The sequence below is a fragment of the Mesoplodon bidens genome (genome assembly GCF_964165515.1).
Source record: "Mesoplodon bidens genome assembly, chromosome: 5".
Classification (NCBI taxonomy): Eukaryota; Metazoa; Chordata; class Mammalia; order Artiodactyla; family Ziphiidae; genus Mesoplodon; species Mesoplodon bidens.
The window spans coordinates 113,508,288-113,531,261 of record NC_138161.1 but is presented as its reverse complement, the minus strand read 5'-3'; the positions used below and the strand labels follow the sequence as shown (position 1 = coordinate 113,531,261).

Sequence of the window (22,974 nt, the reverse complement as noted above, 5' to 3'; positions counted from 1 at the left end):
TAACTTCCCTAGCACGAGGGCGGAATATGTTCTCCTTGCACACCAACAACGCAGCCAATAAGAAACTGTCACGACCCTGAACTCTTGATTTCCTCCAATGGACTTTCCTTCAAAGCAGCCCCTCCCAACTTCCCCTGTTTCTCTGTAAAGTAACATTCCTCGCCTTTGTTCTCCAGACTTGCCTATGTTTTGCAAGTTTCCATGCCTCAAACGCAATTCCTCTGACATTCCCAAGTAAAACTCATTTTGTTGGTAAACTAACAAGCCATTTTATTCTTAAGGCTGACAAGCATTTGGGATTGAAGTATTTTGATTAGATTATTTTGCACATAAGAAGAAAAATGTTTTAACAGTGGGTTTCTATTTCATCAAGATTTTACTGCATTTATTTGAAATGAGAACTGTCAAAAGCATGGGCTCCTTCACACTGGCTGGTCATCTTGCCTTCAGAGAAAACAGACAAATATAAAAGAACATAGAAACATAGAAATGACTTGAGAGTCAATTTTATGAGTAACAATCGTGAGTCTTATGGTTTTAAAGGTAATTATCCTTAAAGTATTGCCTTCTACCCACAAGGGGAATTTCCTCTACTTTAAGGAATTTGTGAATACAAAATACGCTTAGATTTTCAGATTAGCTGGCATGATTATCCTCCTGCATAACCTTGATACCAAGGTATCAATTCATCTTCTTCTGCTCTCTTCCCTCTCTTCTTCATCTGCTATACACGTATTATGTGCCAAACACTTGTGCTACTCTAAATGGGACTAAACCCACGTCCTCCTCCAGACGCAGAGGGCCGACAGAAGAGGTAATGAACAATTAATTACCTGCTAAGAGCTTTATAGTCCCATGTGCAAATTGCTATGACACTGACATTTGCCAAATGCCATGAAGTTAATAAAAGAATTAAGCAAAGGTCCCCGTCTTCCAGAATTTACACTCTATTTGGAGAAAGGGGAGGGGAGGGGACAGTGGTGTTTAATAACGGGCAAATAAAGATATGCTCGCCCAAGAAGGAGAATTAAGAGGACACTGCGCTATAAAAAGTAGGCAGGATTCATACAAATTCTCTTGAGAGTCTTGATTTTATGATCCTGGAGCCAATCTAACTATTGGGGCTTCTAAGTCCAGCGATCTCACCCACAGACAGCGTCGGGGTAAAGTTCGCTACCACTGCCCGGAACCGGACCTGAAACCCTGGGCCCTCGCTACCTGGCACCCGGAGCTGAGCGGAGCGAGCTCGCCCAGCCGCCGGAAAAAGGGCCGGAAGAGGCGGGATTTCTCAGGTGACGTCACTGGGCGCCGCGGCTAAGCGGCGATTTGGAGTTCGGAGTGAACTGGGAGAGGGAGACGATGGCGGCCGATGTTGCAGCTTTGGAGTCATTGGTAACGGGTCTGTACGACGTGCAGGCTTTCAAGTTTGGGAACTTCGTGCTGAAGAGCGGGCTCTCTTCCCCCTTGTACATCGATCTACGGGGCATCGTGTCTCGACCCCGTATTTTGAGTCAGGTACCTACCCAGGAAAGGAAACAAGAGGGTTGGGTGGCGGGGATGGGGACCAGGAGGAGCGGGGGGATGACAGGAGTTGGGCTGTGGGTGAGAGCAAAAGAGCCAAGCAGGCGGGTCGACCCTACTATCGGCCTGGTGGAGTCTGTTTGCGAAGCCCAGAGACCAGGAACTGTTAGGCTTTTGAGGACCTAGAGGGCAGCCTGCACTGTGACTCGCTTGCTTTGACACGTGCTCTGCAAGAGAGTCGGGGGAAACCCAGTTTGGGGCCTTGTCTTGCACAGAAGTACATGAAGGAGTTCCGCGTATTTAACCTCGTGACAATGGGACGGCGGGGGGAAGGGAGGAAAAGGTGTGTGAGGGGAGAATTTGGTAGCTGCTTAAATACTTGGAAGGGCTCTTGCTAGGAAAGGGGGATTCGATTTTGCACTGTGTGTCCAGGAGCAAGAATTAAGGCCAGAGAGTGGACATTTCATGGAGGCAGTTTTTTGGTGAATAAAAGGGAAAAACTTTGTACAGATTAGAGTTTTCTAGCACAAGGCTTCTTAAACTCTGAGTAGATAGGAATCACCTGGAATTTTGTTAAAATGCATACTCTGATTGAGTAGGCCTGAGGCAGGGTGGGAGGTTATGCATTTCTCACAAGCTGCCAGCAAAAGCTGCAGACCACAGTGTAAGTAGAAGGGTCTAAATGTGCTGTCTAATAGAGTATCTACTAGCCGCGTATGAATATTGAGCATTATGAATTTTTAATATTGAGCATTATGAATTTTTAAATTTATAGTCATATGCGACTAACGGCTGCCTTATTGGACAGTGCAGATATAGAACCTTTCAGTTATCACAGCAGTTCTATCTAGAAGACTTATGTAAGTTTTCTCCACCACTAAGGGTTTATGTTCGCCCTTTGTGAACAGTGCAGATATAGAACCTTTCAGTTATCACAGCAGTTCTATCTAGAAGACTTATGTAAGTTTTCTCCACCACTAAGGGTTTATGTTCGCCCTTTGTGAACACCAGTCTGATGTTATTATGAAAAGGACTGAAGCACTGGGGCTTCCCTGGTGGCGCAGTGGTTGGGAGTCTGCCTCCCGATGCAGGAGATACGGGTTCGTGCCCCGGTCCGGGAAGATCCCACATGCCACGGAGCGGCTGGGCCCGTGAGCCATGTCCGCTGCGCCTGCGCGTCCGGAGCCTGTGCTCCGCAAAGGGAGAGGCCACAACAGTGAGAGGCCCGCATACCTCAAAAAAAAAACAAAAAAAACCTGAAGCACTAGTTGGTGTGGGTTAGACTATTCTCACCATCCAGAACCTTGCTGTGGTGCATCTCATCAGTGCTGAGAAAGTGAATGACTAGGGATCTTCCTTTGAAAAGTTGGTTTATATTTGAAAAAGTCACCAGTTAACAGATGACTAAAAATTATTTTTGATACTAGATTTTGGGGGGTGTGTATGTGTCTGTGATTTTTGGTAGTTAACTCAGAAGGAGTGCAAAATATTGAGAGAGCTAGATGTAACAGAACTCCTTTCATGTCTACTTATTTATGCAAATAGGGTTTCTTATTATTTGCACCCCCAAAAAGCAAAAGAACTTACACTGAACTCTGACTTCCTAGTAGTAAGTAATAGTCAACTAGAGTAGATACGTAAATTAATTGCCAGGATCAGGTACCATTCATCTCACTAAGAAATGCATTTCCAAAATAATCTGTTTTTATGCTTCTATCAAAATTTGCGGATTATGTTTTAATTAATTTTATGCTTATAACAATTGTAATAATAACAGAATTTTTAACACTTAGAGACTTATGGTCACAGGAAATTTTTTAAATTTACAATTTAAAATTTCAGTTTACATACATTTTTGTTGTGGAGAAGTATCATAGAATGATCAGTAAAAGTTTTTCAAGCACAGATATATATTGCATTAGAATAAAATTTTGTGGAGACAATGGAATGAAAATATGAGTTCAAAAAAAATGTAAAATTTTCCAAGTTCATAATTCAGCATTTTCATTTTTTTTTAAAGCAGATGTTGAGTATCAAATCAGTATAGCATTTGGATCCCATTGTATTCACTTAAAGGAGTGATGTAACAGTTCTAGGATAATGTTAATTTCTTCAGTACTCTAGAAGTTACATTTTTTGTAGCTTAAAAATATTCATAAATTTTTCAAATCTTTAGAAATACAGGAACAAAAACTTTTGAACACCTCTGATCTAGTTCACTAAGTAACTCTGCTTTTCTTCTTAAAATAAGATGGTGTTGGGTGGGAGTATGCATTCTGGCGTTAAAATGTGATGATTTATGTAGAAAAGGATATTATCAACTAATGCTTCACACAGTAGGCTCTGTATTTATGAGACCTTTATTTTTTTTAAGTCACCTTTCTTTTTAATTAATTTATTTATTTTTGGCTGTGTTGGTTCTTCGTGTGAGGTCTTCGTTGCTGTGCACAGGCTTTCTCTAGTTGCAGCGAGCAGGGGCTACTCTTTGTTGCGGTGCACAGGCTTCTCGTGGCACTGGCTTCTCTTTATTGCGGAGCACAGGCTCTAGGTGCGCGGGCTTCAGTAGTTGTGGCACACGGGCTCAGTAGTTGTGGCTCATGGGCTCTAGAGTGCAGCATCAGTAGTTGTGGCGCGTGGGCTTAGTTGGGATCTTCCTGGACCAGGGCTCGAAACCATGTCCCCTGCATTGGCAGGCAGATTCTTAACCACTGCACCACCAGGGAAGTCCTATGAAAACTTTAAGAAAACACTTTGGTGTATATTCTTCCGTTGATTTTTTATTGAGATATAATTGACATATAAAATTATATTCGTTTCAGGTGTACAACGTAGTGACTATTTGTATATATTGTGTAATGATTGTCACAGCAAGTCTAGTTAACACGTCTGTGTTCATAGTTAGAAATTTTTTTTCTTGTGCTGAGAACTTTTAAGATCTCTCAGTAACCTTCAAATATGCAATACAGTATTATTAACTATAGTCACCATGCTGTGTATTACATCCCCATGACTTACTTATTTTATAACTGTAAGTTTGTACCTTTTGAATCCCTTCACCCATTTTGCCTACCCACTACCCTCTGCCTCCAGCAACCACCAATTTGTTCTCTGTATCTATGACTTATCTTTTTGTTTGATGGTTTTTGTAAGATTCCACATATAAATGAGATCATGAAGTATTTGTCTTTCTCTGTCTCACTTATTTAACATAATGCCCTTAAAGTCCATCTACGCTGAGCAAATGTCAGTGTTTTACAATTATCATGGCTGAATAATATTCCATTTTGTGTGTGTGTGTGTGTGTGTGTGTATACCACATTTTCTTTATCCACTTGTTCATTCATGGTTGTTTTGCAATTTAGGTTGTTTCTATATCTTGGCTATTGTAAATAATGCTGTAGTGAACATGGGGGTGCAGATATCTTTTCAAGATAGTGTTTTCATTTTTTTTCAGATAAATATCCAGATGTGGAATTGCTGGATCACATGGGAGTTCTGTTTTTAATTTTTCGAGGAACCTCCATACTATTTTCCACAGTGGCTGCACCAATTAACATTTTCTCCATCAGTGCACAAGGGTTCCATTTTCTTCACATCCTCACCAACACTTATTATTTCTTTTTTTTTTAATTTATTTTATTCTTGGCTGCATCAGGTCTTAGTTGTGGCGTGTGGGATCTTCATTGTGGCATGTGGGATCTTTCATTGCATCATGTGGGCTTCTCTCTAGTTGTGGCATGCGGGTTTTCTCCCTAGTTGTTGCTCATGGGCTCTGTAGTTTGCAGCACACGGGCTCAGTAGTTGTGGCACATGGGCTTAGTTGCCCCGTGGCATGTGGGATCTTAGTTCCCCAACCAGGCATCGAATCCGCATCCCCTGCATTGGAAGGCGGATTCTTCACCAGTGGACCACCTGGGAAGTCCTTATACTTATTATTTCTTGCTCTTTTGATAAAAACTATTCTGAAAGGTGTGAAGTGATATCACATTGTGGTTTTGATGTGCATTTCCCTGATGATTAGTGATATTGAGCATCTTTTCATATGCCTGTTGGCCATTTGTATCGATATATCTTTGGAAAAATGTCTGTTCAGATCTTCAAGTTTCTTTGGGTTCATCTTCTTTGGAATACTCTGGACTTCCTGAATCTTCAGGAAATTTTCAGTCATTCTTTCCTTTTTTTTTGAATTGTGTTTTTTTTTTAATATTAGAGTATAGTTGATTAACAATGTTGTGTTAATTTCAGGTGTGCAGCATAGTGATTCAGTTATACATATACATGTATCTATTCTTTTTCAAATTCTTTTCCCATTTAGGTTATTACAGAATATTGAGCATAGTTCCCTGTGCTATACAATAGGACCTTGTTGGTTATCTATTTTAAATATAGTAGTGTGTATATGTCAATTCCAAACTCCCAATTATCCCTCCCTGCCCCCACCGCTTTTCCCTTTGGTAACCATAAGTTTGTTTTTTAAGTCTAGGAGTCTATTTCTGTTTTGTAAATAAGTTCATTTGTGTCATTTCTTTTTAGATTCCACATATAACGGATATCATATGATATTTGTCTTTCTCTGTCTAACTTACTTCACTTAGTGTGATAATCTCCAGGTCCATCCATGTTGCTGCAAATGGCATTATTTCATTCTTTTTAATGGCTGATTAATATTCCATTGTATTTATATACCACATCTTCTTTATCCAGTCATGTGTTGATGGGCATTTAGGTTGCTTCCATGTCTTGGATATTGTGAACAGCACGGCAATGAACATTGGGGTGCATGTATCCTTTTGAACCATGGTTTTTTCCAGATATCTGCCCAGGAGTGGGATTGTTGGATCATATAGTAGCTCTATTTTTAGTTTTTTGAGGAACATCCATACTGTTCTCCATAGTGGCAGTACCAGTTTGTGTTCCCACCAACAGTGTTGGAGGGTTCCCTTTTCTGCAAGCCCTGTCCAGCATTTATTGTTTGTAAACTTTTTGATGATGGCCATTCTGACTGGTGTGGATGGTACCTCATTGTAGTTTTGATTTGCATTTCTCTGATAATTAGCGATGTTGAGCATCTTTTCATGTGCCTCTTGGCCATCTCTATGTCTGTCTTCTTTGGAGAAATGTCTATTTAGGTCTTCTGCCCTTTTTTTATTGGGTTGTTTGTTTTTTTGATATTGAGCTGCATGAGCTGTTTGTAAATTTTGGAGATTAATTCACTGCCAGTCACATCGTTTGCAAATATTTTCTCCCATTCTGTGGGTTGTCTTTTCATTTTGTTTATGGTTTCCTTTGCTGTGCAAAAGTTTTTAAGTTTAATTAGGTCCCATTTGTTTATTTTTTATTTTATTTCCATTACTCTAGGAAACAGATTGAAAAAGATCTTGCTGCAATTTATTTCAAAGAGTGTCCTGCCTATGTACTCCTCTAAGAGTTTCATAGTTTCTGGTCTTACATTTAGGTGTTTAATCCATTTTGAGTTTATTTTTGTATATGGTGTTAAAGAATGTTCTAATATTCTTTTACATAGCTGTCCAGTTTTCCCAGCACCACTTATTGAAGAGTCTGTGTTTTCTCCATTGTATAGTCTTGCCTTCTTTGTCATAGATTAATTGACCATAGGTGTATGGTTTTATTTCTGGGCTTTCTATACTGTTCCACTGATTTATATTTCTGTTTTTGTGCCAGTACCATAGTGTTTTGATGACTGTAGCTTTGTAGTATAATCTGAAGTCAGGGAGCCTGATTCCTCCATCTCTGTTTTTCTTTCTTGAGATTCCTTTGGCTATTTGGGGTCTTTTGTGTCTCCATACAAGTTAAAAATTTTTCTGTTCTAGTTCTGTAAAAAATGTCATTGGTAGTTTGATAGGGTTGCATTGAATCTGTAGATTGCATTGAATCTGTATATTGTTTTGACAATATTGAGTCTTCCAGTCCAAGAACATGGTATATCTTTCCATCTGTTTGTGTCATCTCTGATTTCTTTCATCAGTGTCTTATAGTTTTCAGAGTCAAGGTCTTTGGTCTCCTCAGGCAGGTTTATTCGTGGGTATTTTATTCTTTTTGATGTGCTGGCAAATGGGATTGTTTCCTTAATTTCTCTTTCTGATCTTCTGTTGTTAGTGTATAGAGATGCAAGAGACTTCTGTGTATTAATTTTGTATCCTGCAACTTTACCAAATTTATTGATGAGCTCTAATAGTTTTCTGGTAGCATCTTTAGGATTTTCTATGTGTAGTATCATGCCATCTGCAAACAGTGAGTATTTTATTTCTTTTTTTCCAGTTTGGATTCCTTTTATTTCTTTTTCTTCTTTGATTGCCATTGTTAGGACTTCCAAAACTGTTGAATGAAAGTGGCAAGAGTGGACATCCTTGCTCGTTCCTGATCTTAGAGAGATGCTTTCACCTTTTCACCATTGAGTATGATGTTAGCTGTAGGTTTGTCATATATGGCCTTTATTATGTTGAGGTATGTTCCCTCTATGCCCACTTTTTGGAGAGTTTTTATCATAAATGGGTGTTCAGTTTTGTTAAAAAGCTTTTTCTGCATCTGTTGAGATGATCATGTGATTTTTATTCTTCGATTTGTTGATGTGGTGTATCATGCTGATTGACTTATGGATACCGAAAAATCTTTGCATCCCTGGGATAAATCCCACTTGATCATGGCGTATGATCCTTTTAATGTATTGTTGGATTTAGTTTGCTAGTATTTTGTTGAGGAGTTTTGCGTATATGTCCTTCAGTGATATTGGCCTGTAATTTTTTTTGTGGTATCTTTGTCTGATTTTGGTATCAGGGTGATTGTGGCCTCATAGAATGCGCTCGGGAGTGTTCCTTCCTCTGCAATTTTTTGGAAGAGTTTCAGAAGGATAGGTGTTAAGTCTTCTTTAAATTTGATAGAATTCTACTGTGAAGCCATGTTGTCATGGACTTTTGTTCGTTGGGAGGTTTTTCTGTTTATTTATTTATTTTTAAAATATTTATTTATTTATTTATTTATTTTTTGCTGCATTGGGTCTTTGTCGCTCCGCACAGGCTTTCTATAGTTGCGGCAAGTGGGGGCTACTCTTTGTTGCGGTGCACAGGCTTCTCACTGCAGTGGCTTCTTTTGCTGCAGAGCACGGGCTCTAGGCATGCGGGCTTCAGTAGTTGTGGCACATGGGCTCAGTAGTTGTAGCTCCCGGGTCTAGAGTGCAGGCTCAGTAGTTGTGGTGCACAGGCTTAGTTGCTCTGCGGCAGGTGGGATCTTCCTGGACTAGGGATTGAACCTGTGTCCCTTGCATTGGCAGGTGGATTCTTAACCACTCTGCCACCAGAGCAGTCCCTGCTGAGAGTTTTTAAATCACAGTTTCAATTTCAGTACTTGTGGTTTGTCTGTTCATATTTTCTATTTCTTCCTGGTTCAGTCTTCGGAGAGTGTACCTTTTCAAGAATTTGTCCATTTCATCTAGGTTGTCCATTTTATTGGCATATAGTTGCTTGCTTGTAGTAGTCTCCTGTGGTCATTTGTATTTCTGTGGTATCCGTTGTAATTTCTTCGTTTTCATTTCTAAGTTTATTGATTTGAGCCCTCTCCCTTTTTCTTGATGAGTTTTTCTAAAGGTTTATCTGTTTTGTTTATCTTTTCAAAGAATGGAATTTTAATTTCATTCATCTTTTCTATTGTTTTCTTCATCTCTGTTTCATTTATTTCTGCTCTGATCTTTGTGATTTCTTTACTTCTACTAATTTTGGGGTTTGTTTGTTCATCTTTCTGTAGTTGCTTTAGGTGTAAAGTTAGGTCGTTTATTTGAGATGTTTTTTGTTTCCTGAGGTAAGATTGTATTACTATAAATTTCCCTCTTAGAACTCTTCTGCTGCGTCCCATAGATTTTGGATTGTCATGCTTTCGTTTTCACTTGTCTCTAGTTATTTTTTGATTTCCTCTTTGATTTTTTCAATGATCCATTGGTTGTTTAGTACCATATTGTTTAGCCTCCACTTGTTTGTGTTTTTTACAGTTTTTTTTTGTTGTTGTTGATTTCTAATCTCATAGCGTTGTGATCAGAAAAGATGCTTGATATTTCAGTTTTCTTAAACTTACTGAGGCTTGCTTTGTGGCCCAGCATGTAATGAATCCTGGAGAATGTTCTCTGTGCACTTGGGAAGAATGTGTAGTCTGCTGCTTTTGGATGGAATGTTCTATAAGTATCAATTAAGACCATCTGGTCTAATGTGTCATTTAAGATGTGTGTTTCCTTATTGATTTTCTGTCTGGATGATCCGTTCATTGATGTAAATGGGGTGTTAAAGTCCCTCACTATTATTGTGTGACTGTCGATTTCTCCTCTTATGGATGATAGCATTTGCTTTATATATTGAGGTGCTCTTATGTTGGGTGGGTATTTATTTATAATTTTTCTACCTTCTTCAACTGATCCCTTGATGGTTATGCAGTGTCCTTCTTTGCGTCTTGTGACAGACTTTATTTTATTTATTTATTTATTTTTAACATCTTTACAGTCTTTATTTTAAAGTCTATTTTGTCTGACAGGAGTATTGCTACTCCAGCTTTCTTTTGATTTCTGTTTGCATGGAATACCTTTTTCTATCCCCTCACTTTCAGTCTGTATGTGTCCCTAGTTTTGAAGTGGGTCTCTTGTAGACAGCATATATACTAGTCTTGTTTTCGTATCTATTCAACCAGACTGTGTCTTTTGATTGGAGTGTTTAATCCATTTACATTTAAGGTAATTGTTGATATGTATGTTCTTATTACCATTTTGTTAATTGTTTTGGATTTGTTTTTGTAGATCTTTTTTCTTCTCTTTCTCTTTTGTTCTCTCCTCTTGTGATTTGAAGTTTATTTTTAGTGTTGTGTTTGGATTTCTATATCTTTTTTGTATGTGTATCTATTGTAGATTTTTGGTTTGCCATTACCATGAGGTTTTGATATAGCAGTCTATATATATACAAGATTGTTTTAAGTTGCTGGTCTCTTAATTTCAAATGCATTTCCAATATCCTGCATTTGTACTCTCCTCCTCTCACAGTTGCTGGTTTTGAGGTCATATTTGTGTGTGTATGATTTCCTACCTTTACTGTGTGTTTGTCTTTACTGGTGAGCTTTTCCATTCGTAATTTTCTTATTTCTAGTTGTGGCCTTTTCTTTTCTGCCTAGAGAAGTTCCTTTAGCATACGTTGCAAAGCTGGTCTGATTGTGCTGAATTCTCTTAGGTTTTGCTTGTCTGTAAAAATTTTGATTTCTCCATCAAATCTGAATGAGAGCCTTGCTGGGTAGAGTATTCTTGGTTGTATGTTCTTCCCTTTTATCACTTTAAATATATCATGCCACTCCCTTCTGGTCTGCAGTTTCTGCTGAGAAATCAGCTGATAACCTTGTGGGGATTCCCTTGTATGTTATTTGTTGCTTTTCCATCATTGCTTTTAATATTTTTTCTTTGTTTTTAATTTTTATCAGTTTTATTACCATGTGTATCATCTCCCTCTTTGGGTTTATCCTGCCTGGGACTCTCTGTGCATCCTGGACTTGGGTGACTGTTTCCTTTCCCATATTACAGAAGTTTTCAGCTATTATCTCTTTATATACTTTCTCAGGACCTTTCTCTCTTCTCCTTCTGGTACCCCTGTAATGCGAATGTTGGTGTGTTTAATGTTGTCCCAGAGGTCTCTTAGACTGTCCTCATTTCTTTTAATTCTTTTTTCTTTATTCTGTTCCACAGTCGTGATTTCCATCATTCTGTATTCCAGCTCATTTATCTGTTCTCCTACCTCCATTATTCTGCTGTTGATTCCTTCTAGTGTAGTTTTCATTTCAGTTACTGTGTTGTTCATCTCTTTTTGTTTGTTCTTTAATTCTTCTCGGTCTTTGTTCAGTGTTTCTTGTATCATCTCTGTCTGTGCTTCCATTCTTTTTCTGAAATCTTGGATCATCTTTACTATCATTACTCTGAATTCTTTTTCAAGTAGATTGTCTGTCTCCATTTCACTTGGTTGTTCTTCTGGGGTTTTATCTTGTTCCTTCATGTGGGACATATTCCTCTACCATATCATTTTGCCTAACTTTCTTTGATTGCAGTTTCTGCAGGCTGCAGGGTTGTTGTTCTTACTTCTGCTGTCTGCCCCCTGGTGGATGAGGCTGTCTAAAAGGCTTGTGCAGGCTTCCTGGTGGGAGGGACTGGTTCCTGCCCACTGGTGGGTGGAGCTGGGACTTGTCCCTCTGTGGGGCAAGGCCACGTCAGGGGGGTGTGTTTTGCAGGCAGCTGTTTGCTCAGGAAGACTTTAAGCAGCCTGTCTGCTGATTGGTGTCGCTGTGTTCCCACCCTGTTGGTTGTTTGGCCTGAAGCATGCCAGCTCTGGAGCCTACCAGCTGTTGAGTGGGGCCAGGTCTTGGTGAGTGAATGGCACCCTCCAGGAGGGCTCATGCCGAGTACTCCCCAGAACTACCACCACCAGTGTATTTGTCCCCACAGTGAGCCACAGCTGCCTCCCCCACCCCACCCCCATAGGAGACCCTCCAGTACCATCAAGTAGGTCTGGCCCAGCCTCTTAAGAGGTTACTGCTTTATTCCCTGGGTCCTGATCACATGAGACCTTTTGTGTACCCTCCAAGAGTGGAGTTTCTATTTCCCCCAGTCCTGTGGAATTCTTGTGATCAAACCTTGCTTGCCTTCAAAGCCAGATTCTCTGGGGGCTCCTCCTTCCATTGCCAGACCTCCAGGCTGGGGAGCCTGATGTGGGGCTCAGAACTTTCACTCATGTTGGAGAACTTCTGTGGTATAATAATTTTCCAGTTTGTGGGTCACCTACCCAGCAGGTATGGGTTTTGATTTTATTGCGATTGCACCCCTCCTACCTTCTCATTGTGGCTTCTTCTTTGTCTTTGGGTGTAGAATATCTTTTTTGGTCGGTTCCACCATTTTTTTGTCTATGGTTGTTCAGCAGTTAGTTGTGATTTTCGTGTTTTTGTAAGAAGAGGTGAGCTCCAGTCCTTCTCCTCTGCCATCTTGTCTTTGCTCCCCAGTCATTATTTCTTCAAATAAGTTTTCTGCCCCTTTTTTTCCTCTTCTTCTGGGACTTTTCTAATCTATAATGTGAATGTTATTCTCAATATTTTTCCTTAGGTCCCCTAGGCTATTTTTGCTTTTTAAAATGCTGGTGTTTTGTTCTGTTTCTTGCTGCTCTGTTAGGGTGAGTTCCCCTGCCCTACTGCCCTGTCTTCCAGATTACTGATCTTTTCTTCTGCTTCATCTTGTCTGCTGTTGAACCCCTCTAGTTTATTTTTCAGATCAGTTATTGTATTCTTCAGCTCTTTGACTTGTCTTTGGTACGTTTTTATATTTTCTTTCTCTTTGTTGAAGTTCTGTGTTCATCCATTCTTTTTCCTATTTTGGTGAGCATCTTTAAGACCATTACTTTGAGTTCTTTATCAGGTAAATTACTTATCTCTGTTTCATTAAGGTTTTTTCTTGGGGTTTTATCTTTTGCTTTCGTTTGGAACGTATACCTGTTTTCTCATTTTGCTTGACTCTGTTTCTATGTGTTAGGTGATACAGTTATCTCTTCCAGTCTTGAAGGGGTGGCCCTGTTTGGGAAATGAACCTTACTGTTTAACCTTGCTCTAGTTCTTGGTTGTTTCTCAAACTGTGTCTTTGATTGTTTCACACCTGTGGGGCCCAGAAATGCAATTCCCCCTAGCAACAAGAGCACACACTCAAGTGCTGTCCCCTATTTGGGCTACATGTGCCCGCTGGCTTTGGTGTGTATCCACACCACTGGTGTGGCCGCAGGGTCAGTGGAGGGTGGGGGGACAGGCTGCAGCAGAAGCATGGGGAAGTGGTGTATTTACCCACTGCCTCTGGTGGGGCTGGGGCTGTGGTGCAGGGAGGGCAGGCAGTAGCAAGTTAGAAAGAGAGTGTAAAAATGGTGTCTGCCAGTGGCTCCATACCTGAAGAGAGCCCCAACAGAGCCCCTCTGGCAGACACTTTAAGATTAGCAAGTGAATTTGCTTCACATATGATCTAGGCTTTTTTCAGACTTCAGCTTTTGTGCTGGGTCCCAGGGTGAGTGAGTCTGCACGCAAGTCATTTAAGAGCAGATCTCTATTCCCTACATCCATATGGTTTTCCTGGATCCAAGCCCTGTTGGTTTTCAAAGCCAGGTGTTTTGAGTGCTCATCTCTCTGGTGTAGGTCCCAAGGGTTGGGGTGACTGATGTGGAGCATCAGGGAGAAGTTCCGTATTTGTGAGATCCCTCCTGGTTATGGGTTGCTGAAGTAGTGATGGAGTTTTTGCAAGACTGTGTCTCTAACTCTCCTACCCATCTCCATGTGCCCTTTTATTCTTTGTTGTGGAGTAGCAGTTCAGCTAGTTCTCAGGTTCTTTTCAGAGGGAATTGTTCTTAATGTAGTGGTAGATTTGTTGTGTCCATGGGAGGAGGTGAGTTCAGGATCTTCTTACTCCACCATCTTTAACCACCTTCCCACTTGTGTATTTTTGGTTTTATTTCTTTGCTTTTGGTGTCAAATCCAAAAAGTCATTGTTAAGACTGTTGTCAAGGAACTTACCACCTATTTTCTTCTAGGAGGTTTATGGTTTCAGGTCTTACATTCAAGTCATTAATCCATTTTGAGCTAATTTTTGTGTATGGTGTAAAATGTAGTCTAGTGTTCCCAAAACCATATTGTTGAAGAGACTGTTCTTTTCCCTTTGTGTATTCTTAGCTCCTTTGATGTAAATTAATTGAACATAAATGTGTAGGTTTACTTCTGGGCTCCCTGTTCTGTTGACCTGTGTGTCTGTATTTATGCCAATACCATAGTGTTTTGACTACTATTACTTTATAATATAGTTTGAAATCAGGGAGTATGATACCTCCAGCTTTGTTTTCTTTCTCAAGATTGTTTTGGCTATCTAGGGTCCTTTGTGGTTCCATACAAATTTTAGTATTGTTTGTTCCATTTCTGTGAAAAGTGCCATTGTAATTTTTTAGAAATTTCATTGAATCTGTATATTGCTTTTAGTATGGACATTTTAACAGTTTAATTTTTCTGATCCATGAGCATGGAATATTTTTCCATTTACTTATGTCATCTTCAGTTTGTTTGTTTTTTAAAACAATGTTTTAAGTTTTTACTGTACAGGTCTTTCACTTCCTTGGTTAAATTTATTTGTGTTTTATTCTTTTTTTTCTTTTTTGTTGGCCATGCTGTGCGGCATGCGGGATCCTAGTTCTCTGACCAGGGATTGCACCCGTGCCTCCTGCAGTGGAAGCATAGTGTCTTAACCACTGGACTGCCCGGGAAGTCCCTGTTTTATTCTTTTTAATGCAATTGTTTTCTTAATTTCTCTTGTGAAACTTCTTAATTGAAGACTTCTGTTGGGAAAATAAAGCTAGCAGGTGATAGGTTTAGACATGACAAGCATAATGAATTACTAAGGAAAACAGTGAAGCCTAGGGGTCATCCTTAGTCTTCAGGGTGAACATCATAGCCTTTCCTAACACATGCCATGTTGCCCTTGGAACAGCCCTGAGTCTAGCTAAGTAGGTTAATTCTTCTGTTTTTATATTTATATTTGTAAACTGGGATTTGTGGAGAGAATAATTTAACAAAAAGGCATTTATATTTTTCTGATCAGGTTTAAGACTCTCCTTGCTGGGTTGTTACTGTCTTTATGTTATTACATGATTTATACACCACTTAAAATAATAATAATAATAATTGGTTTATGTGTTGTTTTTTTACAGGTTGCAGAAATTTTATTCCAAACTGCCCAAAATGCAGGGATCAATTTTGATACTGTGTGTGGAGTACCTTATACAGCTTTACCATTGGCCACGGTTATCTGTTCAACCAACCAAATTCCAATGCTTATTAGAAGGAAGGAAACAAAGGATTATGGTAAAGTAAAAATAGTATAAGCTTTAAGTTGATATGTAACCTGATACATTTACAATTTGTTCTTCTAGGCACTGATGTTCATAGTCACCTTGAATATTCTTCATAGGGCCTTTAAGTTGTTATGGCCTGTGGAATTTGTTAACTGTTGTTATAAATCACCTCCCTTTCCTTTAGAGTCTAGGGGTGAAATGCTTTGTATTAATCAGGCAATGAAAAAAAGTGCTTTTTTTTTTTTTTTTTTTTTTTTTTTTTTTTTTTGCGGTACGTGGGCCTCTCACTGTACGGACCTCTCCCGTTGCGGAGCACAGGCTCCGGACGCGCAGGCCCAGCGGCCATGGCTCACGGGCCCAGCCGCTCCGCGGCACATGGGATCCTCCCGGACCGGGGCACGAACCCGTATCCCCTGCATCGGCAGGCGGACTCTCAACCACTGCGCCACCAGGGAGGCCCAAAAGTGCTTTTTTTGTGCACCAAATTTATGAAACCCAACATTTTTACCAGCGCTTCCCTCATCAGAAGAATGTTCTAAGAGTGCTTACTTTCCAAGTGTATTTATATTTAAACTGCATGAATAAAATTAATCTCTTAAAGCAATGTAAGGGAATTCCCTGGTGGTCCAGTGGTTAGGACTCTGCACTTCCACTGCAGGGGGCCCAGGTTCGATCCCTGGTTGGGGAAATAAGATCCCACAAGCCGTCCAGGGTGGCAAAAAAAAAAAAAAAAGGCAATGTAAATGCCACATGAAATTCTAAATGGAGTTTTTTTATGGGTTCATGGCAGTAGGTTATCAGGTGGGTGTTTTAAACATGGGCTGCTTTAATACTAAATCAATCTAAAAGTATTGGAACTGACTTCATATTTGATGACCTTAAGAATTAATGATTTTTTCGTGTTGTTTTATGTTGGTGTGATACTGTTTTTGTTACTTATTTTTGAAAAGAGTCCTTTTTACAGGTGTGTTCTAAAATTTTTATGATTAAATCATATGTCTGGGATTTGCATCTAAAATTATGGGGGGAGGGTGGTGTTGGAGTTATAGTTGAAACAAGATTGCCCATGAGTTGTTAAGTGGTGAGATGCTGTATTTGTGGAGGTTTGTTATACTATTTTGTCTAGTTTTTGAAATTCTCCATTATAAAAAAATTAGGCAAATATTTTTGCCACTTAGTTTCACAGTGTTTATCTCTATGAATCCTTGCCATAAGACTACTGTTTCTATTTCCTTATTATGTATCTTCAAAAATATTTCTTAGAATAAGATCATTAATTTTAAAATATACCTATAAGTACTCACAGTCTTATGTTCTCGTCTAAGGTGATTCAGTTAAACTTGCCAATTCTGCAAGAGAAGGAAAGGAGCTGGGGAAAGGGCAAAGACAGTACCTGTGGAAAGTTCAGAAAGTAGGCAAAATGCCCACTATATCTATTCTGTTTCAAAATAAGATAAATTTGGTAGTGGAAAATATAAAAATGAATCTCTAAACCATGAGTCTGTGTAGTCTACAGCCTGAGTATTTACAGTTTGTAGATTATCTGAAAATAGTCTGCGGTAGGGGTTGGAGTGGGGAAGTGTGTTTAGTCACATTACATTACATAGCTCATAACGCTGTGGTGATTGACCTCAATGGTTGTCGAATATTTTCCCTCCTGCATTTATGTGCTCAGAAGGCCAGTTGTCTGGCTGATCTTGAATAAAGAAATTGTTAATGGAAAAAGGAATGATTTCATTGATGATATTGGGCTATTCTTTATTTCATAACTTTCAGTGACCTAGGTGATCTTGCCTTAATAAAACCTGTGTTTGAAATTTTGATCATAAACACATTAAATGATGTTTTACACTGCTAAATAATTTGCTAGTTTTACTAAAAATGTTCTGTATATGTAACTTTGACAATTTTGAAATACATAGGCACTGAACAAAACAGTAATTATGGCACATTGAAGATTCATTAGGAATTTTAAAAATAAAGTAGTTCCAAAGTAGATGATCAGAAAATATAATTTAGATTATCCCCCTCTTCATGAATACATGCCAAATTTATACTGCAATATACATCTTGAGTTGGCTGAAATATATAACTTTAAAACAGAGTCAATGTAATTTTTTCTTTTCTAGGTACTAAGCGTCTTGTAGAAGGAGCTATTAATCCAGGAGAAACCTGTTTGATCATTGAAGATGTTGTCACCAGTGGATCCAGTGTTTTGGAAACTGTTGAGGTTCTTCAGAAGGAGGGCTTGAAGGTCACTGATGCCATAGTGCTGCTGGACAGAGAGCAAGGAGGAAAGGACAATTTGCAGGCACATGGGATTCGTCTCCACTCAGTGTATACATTGTCCAAAATGCTGGAGATTCTTGAGCAACAGAAAAAAATTGATGCTGAGATGGTCGAGAGAGTGAAGAGATTTATTCAGGAGAATGTTTTTGTGGCAGCTAATCATAATGGTTCTCTCCCTTCTGTAAAGAAAGGACCCAAAGAACTAAGCTTTGGTGCACGTGCAGAGCTGCCTGGGATCCACCCAGTTGCATCAAAGCTTCTCAGGCTTATGCAAAAGAAGGAAACCAATCTGTGCCTGTCTGCTGATATTTCAGAGTCCAGAGAGCTGTTGCAGCTAGCAGATGCTTTAGGACCCAGAATCTGCATGCTCAAGACTCATGTAGATATTTTGAATGATTTTACTCTGGATGTAATGAAGGAGTTAACCATTCTGGCAAAACGCCATGAGTTTCTAATATTTGAAGACCGGAAATTTGCAGATATAGGAAACACAGTAAAAAAGCAGTATGAAGGTAAGTATTATTCAGGAACCAACAAGAATCACAAATCCAGCTTAAACTGGCTGAAGGAAATGTATTGGCTCACATGACAAAGTCCAGCTGTAAAAAAGCCTGTCAAGCATGGTTGGCTCTAAGAGCTCAAGTGATGTCTTTTGGCCTTGCTTTCTCTCCAAGTCTCAGCTCTGCTTTCTTCTCTCTTGACTTCTTTCTCAGGTAAGCACACTCCTCATACCTGCCCCAGACCAATCACTCAGACCTGGGGTATAGAATACCTTTATTAGCTCACCTGGGTAATATACCCTGCTCCTGGTGATGTGAGGCTATTTTTTAAAAATTTTTATTGCAGTATAGTTGCTTTACAATGTTGTGTTAGTTTCTATTGTACAGCAAAGTGAATCAGCTATATGTATACATATATCCCCTCTTTTTTTGGATTTCCTTCTCATTTAGGTCACCACAGAGCATTGAGTAGAGTTCCCTGAGTTAAACAGTAGGTTCTCATTAGTTATCTGTCATAGTATCAATAGTGTATATATGTCAATCCCCACCTCCCAATTCATCCCCCCTGCAACTTGGTGTCCATACGTTTGTTGTCTACGTCTGTCTCTATTTCTGCTTTGCAAATAAGATCATCTATACCATTTTTCTAGATTCCACATATATACGTTAATATACAATATTTGTTTTTCTCTTTCTGACTTATATGACAGTCTCTAGGTCCATCCAAATCTCTACAAATGACCCAATTTTGTTCCTTTTTATGGCTGAGTAATATTCCATTGTATATATGTACCACATCTTCTTTATCCATTCTTCTGTTGATGGACATTTAGGTTGCTTCCATGTCCTGGCTATTGTAAATAGTGCTGCAGTGAACATTGGGGTGCATGTGTCTTTTTGAATTATGGTATCCTCTGGCTATAGGCCCAGTAGTTGGATTGTGGGTCACATGGTAGTCCTAGTTTTAGTTTTTTAAGGAACCTCCATACTGTTCTCCATATTGGCTGTATTAATTTACAGTCCCACCAACAATGCAAGAGGGATCTCTTTCCTCCACACCCTCTCCAGCATTTATTGTTTGTAGATATTTTAATGATGGCCATTCTGACCCGTGTGAGGTGATACCTCATTGTAGTTTTGATTTGCATTTCTCTAATAATTAGTGATGTTGAGCATCTTCTCATGTGTTTCTTGGCCATCTGTATGTCTTCTTTGGAGAAATGTCTGTTAAGGTCTTCTGCCCATTTTTTGATTGGGTTGTTTTTTGATATTGAGCTGCATGAGCTGTTTGTATATTTTGGAGATTAATCCTTTGTCAGTTGCTTCGTTTGCAAATATTTTCTCCCATTCTGTGGGTTGTCTTTTTGTCTTGTTTATGGTCTCCTTTGCTGTGCAAAAACTTTTGAGTTTAATTAGGTTCCATTTGTTTATTTTTGTTTTTATTTTCATTACTTTAGGAGGGAAGTCAAAAAAGATCTTGCTGCGATTTATGTCAAAGTGTTCTGCCTGTGTTTTCCTCTTAGAGTTTTATAGTGTCTGGCCTTACATTCAGGTCTTTAATCCATTTTGAGTTTATTTTTCTGTATGGTGTTAGGGAGTGTTCTAATTTCATTCTTTAAAATGTAGCTGTCGAGTTTTTCCAGCACCACTTGTTGAAGAGGCTGTCATTTCTCCATTGCATATTCTTGCCTCCTTTGTCATAGATTAGTTGACCATAGGTGTGTGTTTATCTCTGGGCTTTCTATCCTGTTCCATTGGTCTATATTTCTGTTTTTATGCCAATACCATACTGTCTTGATTACTGAAGCTTTGTATTATAGTCTGAAGTCAGGGAGCGTGATTCCTCCAGCTCTGTTTTTCTTTCTCAAGATTGCTTTAGCTATTCAGGGTCTTTTGTGTTTCCATACAAAATGCAAAATTTTCTGTTCTAGTTCTGTGAAAAATGCCATTGGTAATTTGATAGGGATTGCATTGAATCTGTAGATTGCTTTGGGTAGTATAGTCATTTTCACAATATTGATTCTTCCAATCCAAGAACATGGTGTATCTCTCCATCTGTTTTTGTTGTCTTGATTGCTTTCATTAGTATCTTATAGTTTTTTGAACACAGGTCTTTTGCCTCCTTAGGTTTATTCCTAGGTATTTTGTTCTTTTTGTTGCAGTGGTAAATGGGATTGTTTCCTTAATTTCTCTTTCTGATCTTTCATTGTTAGTGTATAGGAATGCAAGAGGTTTCTGTGTATTAATTTTGTATCTGGCAACTTTACTAAATTCATTGATTAGCTCTAGTAGTTTTCTGGTGGCATCTTTAGGATTTTCTATGTATAGTATCATGTCATCTGCAAACAGTGTTTTATTTCTTCTTTTCCAATTTGGATTCCTTTTATTTCTTTTTCTTCTCTGATTGCCATAGCTAGGACTTCCAAAACTGTTGAATAGTGGCAAGAGTGGACACCCTTGTCTTGTTCCTGATCTTAGATGAAATGCTTTCAGTTTTTCATCATTGAGAATGATGTTTGCTGTGGGTTTGTCATATATGGCCTTTATTATGTTGAGGTAGGTTCCCTCTGTGCCCACTTTCTGGAGAGTTTTTATCATAAATGTTGAAAGCTTTTTCTGCATCAATTGAGACGATTATGTGGCTTTTATTCTTCAGTTGTTAATATGGTGTATCACATTGATTGATTTGCGTATATTAAAGAATCCTTGCATCCCTGGGATAAATCCCACCTGATCATGGTGTATGATCCTTTTAATGTGTTGGATTCGGTTTGCTAGCATTTTGTTATGGATTTTTGCGTCTATGTTCATCAGTGATATTGGCCTGTGATTTTCTTTTTTTGTGATATCTTTGTCTGGTTTTGGTATCAGGGTGATGGTGGCCTCGTACAGTGAGTTTGGGAGTGTTCCTCCCTCTGCAGTTTTTTGGAAGAATTTGAGAAGGATAGGTGTTAGCTCTTCTCTAAATGTTTGCTAGAATTTGCCTGTGAAGCCATCTGGTCCTGGACTTTTGTTTGTTGGAAGATTTTTATTCACAGTTTCAATTTCATTACTTGTGATTGGTGTGTTCATATTTTCTATTTCTTCCTGGTTCAGTCTTAGAAGGTGGTACTTTTCTAAGAATTTGTCCATTTATTCCAGGTTGTCCATTTTATTGCCATATAGTTGCTTGTAGTAATCTCTTATGATCCTTTGTATTTCTGCAGTGTCAGTTATAACTTCTTTTTCATTTCTAATTTTATTGATTTGAGTCTTCTCCCTTTATTTCTTGATGAGTCTGGCTAAAGGTTTATCAATTTTGTTTATCTTCTCAAAGTGTACCAGCTTTTAGTTTTATTGATCTCTGCTATTGTTTTCTTTGTTTTTATTTATTTCTGCTCTGATCTTTATGATTTCTTTCCTTCTACTAACTTTGGGGGGTTTTTGTTGTTCTTCTTTCTCTAGTTGCTTTATGTATAAGGTTGTTTATTTGAGATTTTTCTTGTTTCTTGAGGTAGGATTGTATTGCGGTAAACTTTCCTTTTAGAACTGCTTTTGTTGCATCCCATAGGTTTTGGGTCGTCATGTTTTCTTTATCATTTGCTTCTAGGTATTTTTTTATTTCTTCAGTGATCTCTTGGTTATTTAGTAGCATATTGCTTAGCCTCCATGTGTTTGTGTTTTTTACAGTTTGTTTCCTGTAATTGCTTTCTAATCTCATAGTGTTGTGGTTGGAAAGTTGCTTGATACGATTTCAATTTCTTAAATTTACTGAGGCTTGATCTGTGTCCCAAGATGTGCTCTATCCTGGAGAATGTTCGTGTGCACTTGAGAAGAAAGTATATTCTGCTGCTTTTCGATGGAATGTCCTGTAAATATCGATTAAGTATCTGGTCTAATGTGTCATTTAAGGCTTTTGTTTCCTTATTAGTTTTCTGTCTGGATGATCTGTCCATTGGTGTAAGTGGGGTGTTAAATTCCCCCACTATTTGTGTTAATGTTGATTTCCCCTTTCACAGCTGTGAGCATTTGCCTTATGTATTGAGGTGCTCCTGCGTTGGGTGCATAAATGTTTACAGTTGTTATGTCTTCGTCTTCTAGGGTTGATCCCTTGATCATTGTGAGGCTATTTATGTAAACTTCTTGAACCCCAAGGTATAGTTAGGGGTAATTTCCCTAAAGAAAATGGCTGTGCTTATGCCAGAAGAAAGGGACATGGGTTCTAGGCAGGCAAAGATGACAGATGTTGGCCCTGCAGAACACAATGAGTTCTGAATAATCAAAGAATGAAAATTGCAGATATAGGAAACAAGGAAAAGGTAGCATAAAGTAAGATTTATTTTTAGCAGAAAAAGATCTGTTGATATGCATCCTTTTAAAAAAATTTGTTAAATAGGAGCTCAAGGTAGAGCATACATTAGTTTTAAAAGACTGCTTAATTCTTTACCAACTCTTTACCCATTCTTCTATGCAACTTTCTGTTATATTGGGTATATCTCTTTTTTCACTTACCCTTACAACAGACATTTTATGTTATTTAACAGTTATAAGCATCTTTTGAGATAACAATTTTTATTAAACTAATACATACATATTCTTAAGCTATTTCTTTAGGAGAGATTTGTCTTTAATGACTTTCTTCATGTGCTAAAGATACTGACTGTTGGGACTTCCCTGGTGGTCCAGTGGTTAAGACTCTGCACTCCCAATGCTTGGGGCCCAGGTTCAATCCCTGGTCAGGGAACTAGATCCCGCATGCTGCAACTAAGAGCCCACATGCCGCAAGTAAGACCTGG

At 38.7% G+C, this 22,974-nt stretch overlaps 1 protein-coding gene across 2 annotated transcripts in view; it reads left to right on the top strand.

The window, feature by feature from the left end:
* The first annotated feature begins 1,316 nt into the window (after nt 1–1,316).
* UMPS (uridine monophosphate synthetase) overlaps nt 1,317–22,974 on the top strand; it is a 49,643-nt gene continuing 27,985 nt past the window's right edge. The window contains exons 1-3 of one of the 2 annotated variants that reach the window (XM_081236095.1): nt 1,317–1,515; nt 15,267–15,420; nt 17,540–18,211. In XM_081236095.1, coding sequence (XP_081092221.1) covers nt 1,360–1,515; nt 15,267–15,420; nt 17,540–18,211 — 982 coding nt within the window. In that variant the 5' untranslated portion in view covers nt 1,317–1,359. The remainder of the gene's footprint in view (nt 1,516–15,266; nt 15,421–17,539; nt 18,212–22,974) is intronic. The other variant, XM_081236096.1, reaches the window with a different exon arrangement.